This window comes from Triturus cristatus, chromosome 4_1, assembly GCF_964204655.1.
Source record: "Triturus cristatus chromosome 4_1, aTriCri1.1, whole genome shotgun sequence".
Taxonomy (NCBI): domain Eukaryota; kingdom Metazoa; phylum Chordata; class Amphibia; order Caudata; family Salamandridae; genus Triturus; species Triturus cristatus.
Genome location: NC_140585.1, coordinates 1,117,068,632 through 1,117,082,236, shown reverse-complemented (window position 1 = coordinate 1,117,082,236; position 13,605 = coordinate 1,117,068,632). Strand labels below are relative to the sequence as shown.

At 45.0% G+C, this 13,605-nt stretch overlaps 1 protein-coding gene across 1 annotated transcript in view; it reads right to left on the bottom strand.

Moving 5' to 3' along the window:
* The window catches only part of NAMPT (nicotinamide phosphoribosyltransferase), a 293,185-nt gene that overhangs the window by 129,825 nt on the left and 149,755 nt on the right, over positions 1-13,605 (bottom strand). Inside the window, exons 4-5 of the mRNA XM_085654138.1 lie at positions 2,474-2,602; positions 2,161-2,319 (exon numbers count right to left, since the gene is read on the bottom strand). Of these exons, the coding sequence (XP_085510264.1) occupies positions 2,161-2,319; positions 2,474-2,602 (288 nt within the window). The remainder of the gene's footprint in view (positions 1-2,160; positions 2,320-2,473; positions 2,603-13,605) is intronic.

Genomic DNA, 13,605 nt, shown 5'->3' with positions numbered 1-13,605 from the left:
TGCTCACCTTCAGAAGACATCTCAAGACCTGGCTCTTCGAGCAGTAGCGTTTCTCCCCTCCCTTCAGCGCCTTGAGACCCTCACGGGTAAGTAGTGCGCTTTACAAATTCCTTGATTGATTGGTCGGTGGATGAAAGAGCCCGATATAATGTCTGCAACATGTATTTGTGTCTTTTATATTAGGGTGTGTTCCTAGGTAGATGCAATGCTTTTTCTTCTGTCTGCCAGACTCTAGACGGTTGCGGCTACCGCTGCTGCAGTTTCCCTATTGCCCTATTATTGCCATTTGATTTTGACAGATTGCTACTGCCACTATATGCGGATTATTTTGGATGTACTGAGATTCTGTAGAGTTTAAATAACTACTCTATGTGGGAATTTCTGTTCAAGGTTTGCTTTGAGCTTTATGCTCCTCCGATCTCACCCACTCTTTTGAATCCGAACTCTTCATGGGTTCTACGTATCGAATACTCCGACCTTTACAATAGGGATCAAGTCCTTTACAGAATACACTTAAATGTATAACCGGACTAGAATCTAACCTTTTTTTATGATGAGATTTCTGCATACTTATTAGATTTATGGACTGATCAAAATGAAAATGCACCAAGGAACTTTACTAATCTCTTAAAGAGAATAAAGGTTTTTGAAACTTACTCATTATATGATATTTAAAGACAGTAGCTGCTGCTACCCAAAGGAGGCGGTGGGGTAGACGGAGGGAGTGGGGGGAATATTAAAAAAAAAAAAAAAAAAAAAAAAACACACTTACCTCAATACTGAGGGCCGCTGCCTCTACTCTGTCCTTACTGCAGCAGGAACCAGGAAATGAGCACAGCCTCCCAGAATACACTGACCTATTGCAACGCTGCCTTACAGCAGCGTTGTAATTGGTCTGAGCTCCGTGCTTCAGCACTCAGACAGGGGCTGGCAGGCTGTGCATGTTTGCCACCCAGGCTGTAATGCAGCTTGGGTGGCAAACATGCAAAGTGAGCATGATGTCTGGCTGGCCCAAGACGGACGGCCAAACCATCATGTGTACTTAAGGTGCTACCACCACTCCTCCCCCTGTGACATTGGGAGCCCAGTACCGCCCCACCGCTTCAACTGCAAGCTGAATACAAAAAACTAAAATGATAAAACGGAAAGTTATCATTTCGTTTTCTGTATTCAGCTTGCAGTTAAAGCAGTGGGGCGGCGCTCCTCCGCATTAGCGGAGGAGCCACCGCTGTTTAAAGATCCATCACGTAAGGAGAGAAAGTTCCAGCACGGAAGAAGGGCCTAACCTGTCAAGTGATGACAAATTGGTAATAAACCCATGTTGTTTAAGAATCAGTTTGGGTGCCAGTCTGTGCTATCACTGATGATTTTAGCAGCATTGATAAGTTTTGCTCCTAGGATTGCCCATCAAGTATCTCAAAGCCATGCTCACTCCACTGACATTTGGTGACAGTCAGTGGCACAAAGTGAAGACATATCGTTTGAAATTTTTCTGAGGTTAGAAGTTGACTTATTTTTGTGAATTAGACACAGGATCTCCAAAACTATTCTTAATTTAACTAGACACCAATGTTTATGCATTTAAAACAATGGCATAATTTTGTTTTCTTTAATTTATCTATAGATTCACTCTATGTGCATCAATCCAAGTGGCTGAGATAGGCTTTGTCGCAATTTGTAGCAGCCTTCAAAATACACCATACGCCACCATTTTGTAGTTTGTGGCTTGCTGGATGTACTTCAACCTCCTCTTAAATGTTGAAAATGATATAGCCAAATGACAGTAGAATTGCTGTTTGATTTACTGCACTGCAACCATACGTTGCAAGTTCTTCAAACGTTTTACTACTTTCTACAAACTCTTTTTTCAACATTATTGGCCAGTATATCAGGGAGCTGTTAATATCCAAGCGTACACAAAGATGTCTCTATTTAATGCACCTGCTCAGTCATGGCAATGAATTCCGGACTTTTAAAAGTTACCTGGTCTGTGTGTATAAGTGTGTATGCAAGCAATACATCAGTAGATTTCTCTTCTATGCAAGATTAGGTTTTGGAGCATCGTCTACAGCAATGGTGGTACCCAGTAGTAGGATTTGATTTCTGGTGCAATACAAAGACAAAGTAAGTTGCAGGTTGGTACAGCAAAGCTGTGTTTACCTCTTGGGAAGACACTCCTCGGTAGCCAAAGTCATGCAATTTGTACTCCAATCCGTCTAAAGTGCCAGAGGTCTCCATCAAATACTTTGCCAAAATCCTCTTCTGCTCCCGGGAGTTCGTGGCTACCGTGATAGGATACCAAGTTTGGACGAGTATCGTCTGAATGGTGATACAACAAGAAGCATTAAGTGCTCAGCATCAGGGCGGTGCAGCAAGCGCATTAGTAATAATAACTCATAGATCTAAACTCCGTATAATAGCACGTTTAATTTTAAAGAGCCATGCAAGGAAGGAGACAAACGAGTCAACCAACCTCAACCCAGTTTGTAAGCCAGAAACACTCAGGATCTGTGTTTTCCACTGTGAAGAGAACGTTTCCTCTGGGAATGACGCTGCCCTCAGGAACTGCTTTCACTTCCACAGGAAGATGACCATCGTACTTCTAAAAGGAAAAAAAACAAGATATTAGTTCATCAAAACTAGTGACGCTGCATTAAGGGGCCCCAACAATTTTTCTGTGTACTTCTAGATCAGGAGTGAAGTTCAATATGGTGGAAAAAACAGACAAGCCCATGCCAAAAAACATTCACTTGGTGGTTAAAAAAACAAATGCTTTTCTGCAAATTTTCGAGTGCATTTTCTTTGCACACATATCCAACACCAAGTGCCCTCCATGTAGAGGGAAGTGCCATTCGGACATTGAATCCCATTGGCAAGGCGGAAATTCCATGAGAAGTAAGAATCAGCGGGATGCACTAGTTGTTTTGTTCATAAGCTGCCTCGAGCCACATGGATGAAGAATAGGCCCTTATGAAACTTTAATCATGCTGGCGAAGTTCCAGAATAATTTTGCTTTATACAGAATTTGTGGCAGTTAATACAATTTTGCATAACCCGTTTTCTTCTTATTATTTTTAAACACAAGAATACACACTTGGGTTTAAAAAAATAAAATCACAACCAAAAACAAAATAGTGGATTGTATTCTTACCACATACTTAGCAATGGAAATGTGACCATGTACACCCATGGCTTGAAGTACTGTTGGTGTACAGGACCTGAGCTGAATTTGTCCCTGGCCTCCACTATGTCATGACTCCCCTAGGTTACGGGGAGGACCAGCAGACACCGCTCTCTGGCATCAATCTGTGAATAAGGGGTGCACACAGATTTGTGATGGCTAAACCTCTGACCTCAACCCACATGTCCAAATTTTGTCAAGGGCTTGATGCAGGTTTACAAATCAGTTATTGTACACATACCACATTAAAAGTGAATTTAAAATTGCAAAATTGATTTGTTGTATTGATGTAGAAGAAAAACAGTGAATGATGCTATATATGTATTTGTTCTGATAAAGCAGTCAAAAAAGTATACTATGGATGCTTTTCTTGGTGGGGTGGGGGTGGAATAGGGAAGTTGAGGCAAATGTACCTTCTCCTTTCAAAACAAGTTAAGAAAGTGGAATATGACAAAGAATTTTAACGATATTCAGAGTAAAGGATATGAACTTCATGAAAGTCAATTTATTATGCAAGGCATATTTTATTGTGACATTTGGCAACACTATCATGATCAGTCGGGACTCCTGCACTTTAAGGTGCAGCACACCATAAAGTCTAAATGTATAAACTGGTGTTCAATGATATTTCTTAGGATTTTGAGAGTAGAAAGAAAAGAAAAAGTTACTTACCCAGAAGGCATCTGCTCATCGAATGAGTTTCTGAAGATGCATATGACCTGCATACTTCTGCCATCTAGTGTTGGGCTCAGATGTTCGCTAATTGTTTTTCTTTGAAAAAGTCCAGCGAGTCACAAGGTGCAGTGACTCCTCCCTTAGTTGGCAATGCACTTGGTCACCAAAATAGTTTTTTTCTGTCATCAGGTTCGGACGTGTACCAACGGGTCTCCATGTTCAGCACTTGTAGGGCTTTCCTTCAGACCCATTCAGTCGCCTTTCGACTCCGGGAGCACCAGAAGAAATGCCGCTCCATGATAGTTTAGTTTTCTTCAGAATGGGGTTCAGTGGGCACCTGCCTTCTTAGACGCTTCATCGTCAGGGCTCGAGTTCCCTTGGGGACTTTCTGCCGATTGCTTCAAGGACATCTCACAGAGAATGTGTAAACAGTGATAGAAAAGGACGCCTTCCAATACTGCCCCCAGTGTCACTCCAAATTTCTGTGGACCGACCACCAACAGGTCTGCAATCTCTGCCTCTCACAAGACCACGATGACACCTCACCTCCCAGTTCAAGATGACCCTTTGCTACAAACGTGAGCAGAGGTGGGCCCATCGGAGAACGCAGAGGCAGAAGTCTGACAACACCCAGACCTCTTTGGGGAACATGGCATTGAGGAAGGAGTAGTTTACCTGTAACTCCAGTTCTCTTGTAGGGGTATTTCCGTGATAGTTATAATCATGTGAATAGTCCCGCTCATGTGCGTGGACCCCGAAGCACTTCATTAGATATATCTTCTTAAGTTGTCACCTTCTGCCTTTCTTCAGGAAGGCCTGCATAGACATTTAAGGGATAAAGACAATAATGCAGCCTAACCAACTAGGCTACACTGGCCAATACTTTATCTTGAAGCGAAAAAAGATAGCCAGTTTAACTTTCAAATTTAGCAATTTTACTTTTCACACTTTGAAAACTCCTCTTCACAAAACTCCTTTTTTCATGATAGAGATGAAAAGGATTGGACAGAGAAGCCCCCCATAGGCTGCCATTGTGTGTCTGCAAATGGATACCGTGCCTTTAAGAGCCTCCAGAGATCCCCTGTATCTCATGATGCACAGCCAGAGGCAGTTACTTTCAGTCCTTTTTGAAGGCGTAAAGAAGCAGAGTCTGCTGAGTCTTAGGTACGTTGGTTTCTGCCACAAGGGAGGCGGGCGGGTTGCTTATGACTATCAAAGAAATACCCCTAGAAGAGAACTGGAGTTACAGGTAAGAAACTACTCCTTCTCTTGTAGGGGATTGCCGTGTATAGTCATAATCATGTGAATAGACTACCAAGCCCAACCCAAAACAACTCCCCAGCGGTGGAAGAAATGGATTGTTTAGAAGTAGCCAGACCAGTTCGGACCGAGCCACAGGTTACAAATAACTGGTCTCATCTACGAATATCCTTAGTCTTGTCCAAATAGAACTTCAAGACCCTACTGACATCAAGGGAATGAAGCGACCTCTCAGCAGGAGAAGAGGGATTCTGAAAGAATGTAGGCAATGTAATAGTTTGGTTCACATGAAACTCTGAAACTACTTTAGGTAGGAACTTAGGCTGAGTTCTCATAACTACCTTAGAGGAATGAAAGACTGTATAAGATTCTTTACAACATAATGCCTGAAGTTCGCTAACCCTGCGGGCAAAAGTTATGGCCACAAGGAAAGCAGTCTTTCAAGACAGATGCTGAAGAGAAGCCTTCTGAATGGGTTCACAGGGTTCCCTCATCAGTCGAGAAAGAACCACATTGAGCTCCCAAGGAGGCGAAGGACGCCTAATGGGAGGAAACACTTTCTTCAATCCTTTAAGAGAATCTCTGATGACTGAGGTTTAAGAAAAGGAAGTTTGTGAAGGACATTTCCTATTAGCAGTTAAAGCTGCCAGGTGAACTTTAATCGAATGAAACTGAAGGCCAGATTGAGTCAAGTGTAGCAAGTAAGGAAGGATGACATCTTACTTGCAGGAGGTAGGATCCACATTATTAGATGCACACCAGATGCAAATTCTCTTCCATTTATATGCATAGGACGTGCGTGTAGATGGTTGTTTGGCCTCCTTCAATATCTCCATACAGTCCTGAGGGAGATTCAAATGTCAGTACTGTACTAACTTAGAAGCCATGCTGCCAAATTAAACGACGAGAGATTGGGGTGCACCATCTGTCCGCTGAACTTCGTTAGAAGGTCCAGCCGGCATGGAAGACGGAGATGTGGCAGGAGAGACCGGTGAAGCAGGTCTGTGAACCACTACGGACGGGGCCACTCCGGAGCAATGAGGATCAACTTGGCCCATGACTGTGAGAGCTTGATCAGCACTGTCGGGATCAGGGTAATTGGCGGAAAAGCGTAGAGAAAGCCACCTGATCAGTTGATCCACAGTGCATTCCCCAGAGTCCCTGGTTGGTAAAACCTGGAGGCAAAGTTGCGGAATTTGCTATTTTCTGCGGTAGCGAACAGATCGACCTCTGGAGTACCCCATCTTCCGAAGATGTCTCGCACCACTTTGTCGTTTAAGATCCATTCGTGAATTTCTTGAATGAGTCTGCTGAGCGCGTCTGCCTGAGCATTTTGAACACCTGGGATGCGAGTTGCTGTGATGGTCAGGTTCCTGGCCAACATCCAGTCCCAGATGGCCTGGGCTTCCAGAGATAACGCTAGAGATCTCAAGCCCCTCTGCTTGTTGAGGTAGAACATAGTGGTCATATTGTCCATCTGGACAAGCAGGGAACTGGTGTGAAATGATGGCTGAAAGGCTTTCAGCGCCAAATGGACTGCTCAAAGTTCCAGGAAGTTGATGTGGTACTTGGCCTCTTTCCTGGACCACGTGCCCTGTATCTGAAGGTGGTCGGAATGTGCACCCCAGCCGTGGAGAGAAGCATCCGTCACTATGGTTTGCGTCGGTATCTCCTTGTGGAAGGGAATCCCCTGGAGGAGATTGCGTGGAGAACACCACTATCGGATGGACTGGGGAGCCTGCGGCGACAGCTGAATCCGGTCTTCCCAATCCCCCAGTTTCTGGTCCCACTGATCCTCCAGACATTCTTGTAGGGGTCTCATATGGAGGCGTGCATTCGGAGTGGGGAAGATAAAGGAGGCCATGGAGCCCAGAAGAGAAGACACCTTCCTCACCGTCAGGGAGGGCATGGTCATGACAGCCTGAGCCTTCCGAAGGATGGATAAGCGTCCATCCTCCGAAGGACACATGCTTGCTGTGCGTGTATCGATGGTGGCTCCCAGGTACTGTAGACATTGGACAGGGGTCGAGACAGACTTCGTGAGGTTGATGTGGAGGCCCAAACAAAGTAGGAGATTGGAAGTCCGATTGAAATGCAGTTGTGTTTCCTGAGACGTAGCTGCCTTGAACAGCCAGTAGACGAACACCTTGTTCTTCCTTAGATGTGCAGCGACCATGGCCATGCATTTGGAAAATGTCCAGGGCGCTGACTTCAGGCCGAAAGGAAGCACGGAGTATTGATAGTGGTTGTTGCCCACGGTGAATCGCAGGAACTTGCGATGTTTCCTCGCTATGGGCAGGTGAAAATATGAGTCTTGCAGATCTATTGCACATAGCCAGTCTCCCTGATGAAGTTGAGGGTAGATCTGATGCAAGATCAACATCCGAAACTTCTCTGCGAACCCATTGGTTGGCCTGTCGCAAGTCGAGGATGGGTCTTAACTCGTTCTCGTCTTTCTAACGGACTAGAAAGAACCGAGAATACAGTCCTGTCCCTCTCTATGCCAGAGGAACCGGTTCTTTTAATTTATTTACAATAGGTTGTTGATAATGGGTGTGTTTTGAAGCAGGTGTATCAGAAAATTAATGCAAGAATGAGGGAGCGGATGAATGAGTAGATGCACGAGTGCAAAGATGAGTGATAAAAGTGCATGTATGATGACTTACTAAGTACCTACAGCTATCAATGACACAAAAAGCAGGTCCATTCAATAAGCCAGGCTGACTAGTATTGCCAAAGCTTGTTCAGATTTTGACACAAGCACTTGGCTACATCGAGGTTTTTATTTTTTTTACAAATCGTCATAATGTCTCTTTTTCCCCTCTCTCTACAGAACACTTAATGTCTTGCCACTTGAAGTTTTAAAACAAGATAGTGTAAATGCCAATAATACACTGAGTTTACAGTTCTTGGGTACCTCTTTGCTAACCATAAAGACACAGGAACTTTTAACAGGTTTTGTTATGTAGGTCTTAACTATGTCGTTAGCGGTTAGCAGCTATTTGCACTAATATTGAATCTGATGTGATAGTTAAATGAAGTGTTGTAAAACGTACAAGATTTTTATACAGTCTGGTATGTAAGAGAAAAATATGCACCAGGGTCATACTAGATGACAAATTTAACACTTGTGTGATAACTTTACAAAATTCGGATTTTGAAGTGTCTTACGTGGCCAATTGCTTGACGGAGATTAAAAACATATCAGCAATTGGAATTAATCAGTTTGCACAAAAGGGCTGCAGTGGTTGAATTAGGAAAGCTTGCTGTAAGATTGGATCGTTGGCAAAGGGCACTTCTTGCGATACCAGAGGTTAGTGAAGCATTTTTGCCAGTTTTACCAACAGTGAACTATCCTGGCTTTTTACGAATGCATTTCTGGTTTTACCAGATTAAACAGATAGTTTGTAAATCCCTAGCTTTAATTGGGTCAAACAGCCTGGATGTACCAAAAGACTAGTCTCAAAAGGTGGCATTTAATTTTGCAGTGCGACCTTTGTACCAAGAGATCACATCACAAAACCTTCAATCACAGGAGGGCGTAAACAACCTGCCTAATAAATATTAAATTAGGCAAGTCGCTAGCTGTCAGCCCCTTTGATTGGCTAAAAACATGGAGATGGTGCCCTGCAATGACCAGAAGACCACCATCTGTGTTTGCATTCCTAAACAGAAAACTTGAAATTTTGAAGCAGCCCATGATCTGGCTTTAAAATAAATAAAAGTTTCCCTTGTGGGAAAATGTAAGGGGTAGCAAACAGTGAGCTGTTGACCCAATATTACCTCCCAGCGTCTCCCCTCCTTCTTTCCAATGGAAAAATATGAATGTTTAGAAGTCACAGCGCAGTATCGTAGCCCAATCAGGTTTCTATCATTTAGATGTGTGTGCAACCGGCATCCTAGAAAACATATCACTAAGTAAAAATATATTTTGTGCAAGTCTATAATGGATACCCATTACATACCACTTGAGTATTTCTCAATTTCTGAGAAAAGTAGAGTGATTTTTATCTATTGTTTAAACGCACTTTATGCAACAAAAAAAATAGCCTTGAGAAACATAATAAAAAAAGGTCCACTGACAAATTATGGACCATCAGTTTTGAACAGCTTTCAATTCCTAAATCCAGCCAAACTCACTTCATTGCCTGCTGCGAGTCTCGGCTAATTTACTATTCCAACTAGTGTTAGAGTAATTAAGTACTCCGCTTGGCATATTTAAACTTTGTGGTCAACATTTTTATCATCTACGTTTTGACATGCTGTTTAAATATTGGTCTGCTTTCAAAATTACTACATTATTTAAATTTTGCAAAGATTCTCTTATGCAATGTGTATAAAAGCCTACTTATGTCTTTAAATCATAACGAATCATTCATAAAGTGACCACGCAGAAGGAGCCCTCTTAGCCTGTCCACACTGCATTGTACCTTGGGAAACGCAGCAGCTGATTGGCCGCTTGCTGACCTCATTTCATGTCCTTTATTATCAGCATATTGGGTGCGAACTAAAAAGCACAATCCTCATTCACCACTCACTCCCGCAGTAGGAAGCTATACCGTTTGGTCTGAGAGACAGAGCTTATACCGATTAGCTCATTGAAACTTAGGTGTGAAACAGCTACTTGCAGATGGTTCATGTGAGAAGTTGGCCTGGTATATGCTGTTCACTAGTTAAAGTGACCACCTTGTACCATGCCAAGCAACCCTTATGGTGTGGTTGTAAGTCAACCTTTTCGGACCGGCTGCCCTAGTGGTAGCGTAGGCTAAGCAGTCTTTCAGGCTAAACTCGTTTTGGCATGTAAAGCAAGCTGTTTTACCATATGTAAGCCCCCTTGATACCAATGAAAGGACACCACACAGATATATATTCAAAATATATATGTATTTATTACTCAAAGTATCCCCTAGACTCTTTATGAGCACAGGAGCACAAATCGTCAAACAAGAAAGTATTACAATATACAGAAGTTGCACTTTATATGGATAGGCCCTGGTGGCCGATCAAACCATATACTAAAATAGTGGTATAAGTACCACGACTAGGAAAGGGAAAAGGCCTAGGGCCTCTAGAATCGCTGGACCTACAAGGAGCTAACTTCAGTTAGTGACCAGGAGGTCCACGGGTCGCGTGTGCAGTGAGGAAAGTTACACGCGGGCTCCCATAGGTTTTCAATGGGTGCGTAAAAGTTCAAAAGTTACTGCTAGAAGAATCTTCTGAATGGACTACGAACTTAAGACTTAAAACACAGACACTAGAGAGGTTTCTCTACACTTGGGCACCGGAGTGCCAGCTTTACCTCACCCACAGGAAGCGGGTGCATAGGTCTCGAAGTGCGTCGGGTTTAGTCTATCTGTTCAATGGAGCCTGATGACAAAGATGCTGCAGGCGGTCGGTACAGAAGAGATGCGGTGGATCCAGGGGTGGATCGGAGTTGTAGAAGACCTGTAAGCAGAGGGGACAGTGTTCACAGTCACTAGCCAGTGACCGGTGTGGCACCAGGTAGGTACCAGGCGATGTCGGGTGCAAACAGGCAAAGAGGTGTAGCTCGTCTCTGCAGCCACGTGGTCCCTGAAGGTCGACGACGTCCAGGAGTCGGTTCACGAGCTGTCCCACGCAGGCTCTCGCTGTCGGCGACTCAAAGGAAGCAAACAAGCCTTGGCAAAAGCAGGAGTCGAATTGAAGAAAGCGGATTACTCTGACCAGCAAGGTCAGAGGGGCTGCTCCTTTGGAGGGAAGCAGGGGCCAGTCTGGAGCAACCAGACCAGCGTCGTAGTTTTCAAAGTAGGTCGCCAAGATGGCCACTAGCCAACGGGCCAGGGTCCGGTTAGGTGCGTCGAGTTGCAAAGTGCAGAGGGGCCCCACGCAGATCGTGGAGATGCTGGAGGGCTCACCTTTGGTGCAGATGCTGCTCGGGTGTTGGGCTTCTCAGGTCCCAAAGCACAACTTGGAGGGAGCCTCTGTTGTCGCGCTTGCAGCTTGTCGTGGGTCTTTCAAGATGGCTGGCTCCACGTGTCTCGGTGCCTCCACGGGTTCCTTCCTTGCAGGGACTGTGGATCGGGCAGTGAGAGGTCTGGAGGTCCAGGTCTTGTCGGGCTCTGGGCTCGGGCTCCGGCAGGAGGCGGCGGCAAAGCAGACGTCGAGTAGCTGGTTGGTGCTTGCGTTAGCAAGATGGTCACTCCCTGACCATAGGGGAGAATTCCTTCTGTCCTCTGTGCAGCAGAGCGTCGAAGTTCCCGTCTTCTTCTTAGTGTTAAGTTGATTCCAGGATGTCTGAAGTCTTAGGACACAGCTCCTACCTTTAAGCGGATTCTAGGGGCCGGACTACCTGCTAGGTCCCTCCCTAAGGGTGGGACCAGGAAGGGGGGTGGTTACACCCCCAATCCTTTGTCCAGCTCGCCCCAGGTCTGGGGCTGGTGTGCCCCAGGACTGGTTTGAACTAGCATATGCACCGAGGCTCCTTGTGAGCCTCAGGCATGTCTGATTCCATTCAAGCCCTACCTGACCAATACACAAAATCCTGTCTGGGGTGGTGCTCGCACCTCCCCTGGCAGGAAACCCTTTGTCCACGTCTCCCAAGCTGGAAGGACTCCCAGCAGCAGGAGGGCAGACTTGTGTTGGTGGTGGCAGCGTCCATTTTGTGAAGCTGAGGCGATGTCTGATTTTACCCGGGTTTCAGGTGTTGTACATGTCGTGTCCCTCTAGAAGGGTGGAATGCTAACCCCGTCGTCAGAATTGGTGAGGGGTTAGTATTCCAATTCGTATGACACCTTACTCGACATGTTTTGATAAAGCCAAACCAAATATAGCATTTAACCGCGAGGTTCATAATGCACTTAAGAGTATATGGTATGACGATATCTGGAAACGGTAGAAGGAAGTTGTTCCGACCACTGCAGACAGGCTCAGCTCATGCCAGAGCACCATCTCACATGGAACCAAGCACTCTGCCTTCAGGATTGTTAAGGCCTGCCATAGGAGTGACTTATAGGTTAACATGTGTCCCATTTAAGGTTAGGTATAGGTATACTACACCTAAGTAAGAGGTGGTTACACCAACTTACCCCAGCTGAGTGATCAGCCAGTTGTGTCAAATTGCTAGGCCAGGCCTGGGGTGGCATAATACATGCTTCAGCCCCTGGCAAGCCTTAGATACACCAATGCGCTGGGTACCTAGTGTACACTGGTACAGGGGGCTCACAGGGTGATCTAGTTCCAATTGGTTTTGTACCTAGAGTGCATAGTGTCAATTCAGTAGAGAGAACAGCAGGCTGGGGGTCTGATTAGCAGGCCCACAGCCTCAATATGTCAAAAACCAGTGAAGCAAAAAGCAAAAATTTGGGGTGACCATAGGATAGCAGACCCTACTCTCCTACAGTTCAATCATGGACCATTCTTAAGTGGTGCTGGTATACTTTCCTCAGGGGAATAATATTTGTTTATTAGGTGTGCCAGATATCTGAAGCTCTGCTGTAGGATGTTTTTGTGAAACAAACTCACATATTATTGGGTCACCCCAGACCAAACATTGAAAGGATCCTGAATTATAAGGCTTGTCACTCCATCCCAAGAGCTGGCATGGGGCAATCATTTTATGAGAATCAGTAGTGTTATCTTGACTTCACAACTGCGTGTCAATGCTCTCATGGGCACTTTGGTCCTATGAAGCTTGGAGGACTAAAAACACCATAACTTTCCACGGTACTCTGCTAAAATTATAAGTGCGAAAGAGAAAGCATTTTTTCCCCACGTACGCTGATGCAGCAATGACATTTGTTGAGCAACGGAAGTGAGCAAGAGGCCTACTTCCCGTATCTTTGGTTTGCTCAACTCTTCAGTGAAGCAACTGCCTGGGTTCCTAATTTTGATATCCGCTGGATGCAGTTCTTGGTTTTTCATTTTTGGGTGCATGAATACAGATTTTTTTAACCTAGCATTTTGGAAGATACGAATTGGCTATAAAGAGACATGTGTGAACTTCGAACAGCTAGTTCCATAGGAGATTGCTAGTATGGCGCCCTAAAGTGCCCAACAGGGGTGGCTGTGATAGCTACGAATTCGCCCTTAGGGCCGGGGCCATCCTCTCACCGCTCCAGGTGGGAACGTTTGCACCTCTGGGTGGTAGCAGAATGAGCTCAGCGTGTAGTGGAGAGAAGACTGGCTCCTGGCCCGCACTTGGAGCTGGAGTGGGATTGCAGGGTGTTGTCGCCTGTTCGAGTTGCACTAAGATGTTGGTACACAGTCCTGCTCTGCAAGACTGCCTCAGCCGTCTGCTACACATCACAGCAGGAATGTCATTGCTGCTTAGTGACACCTGATGCACGTTCTTTATTCTATCCAGATTACTCCTATTAGATTATTTACGTACTTTAAACGACAGTGAACACGTGAATGTTTGGTCACAAATACATAACTGTATTTTGCTAATGTGCAAACAAGATCTGGACGTATCCTTGGGCAAAAGGTTTCGAAAGGGTTGTCCTTGAGCA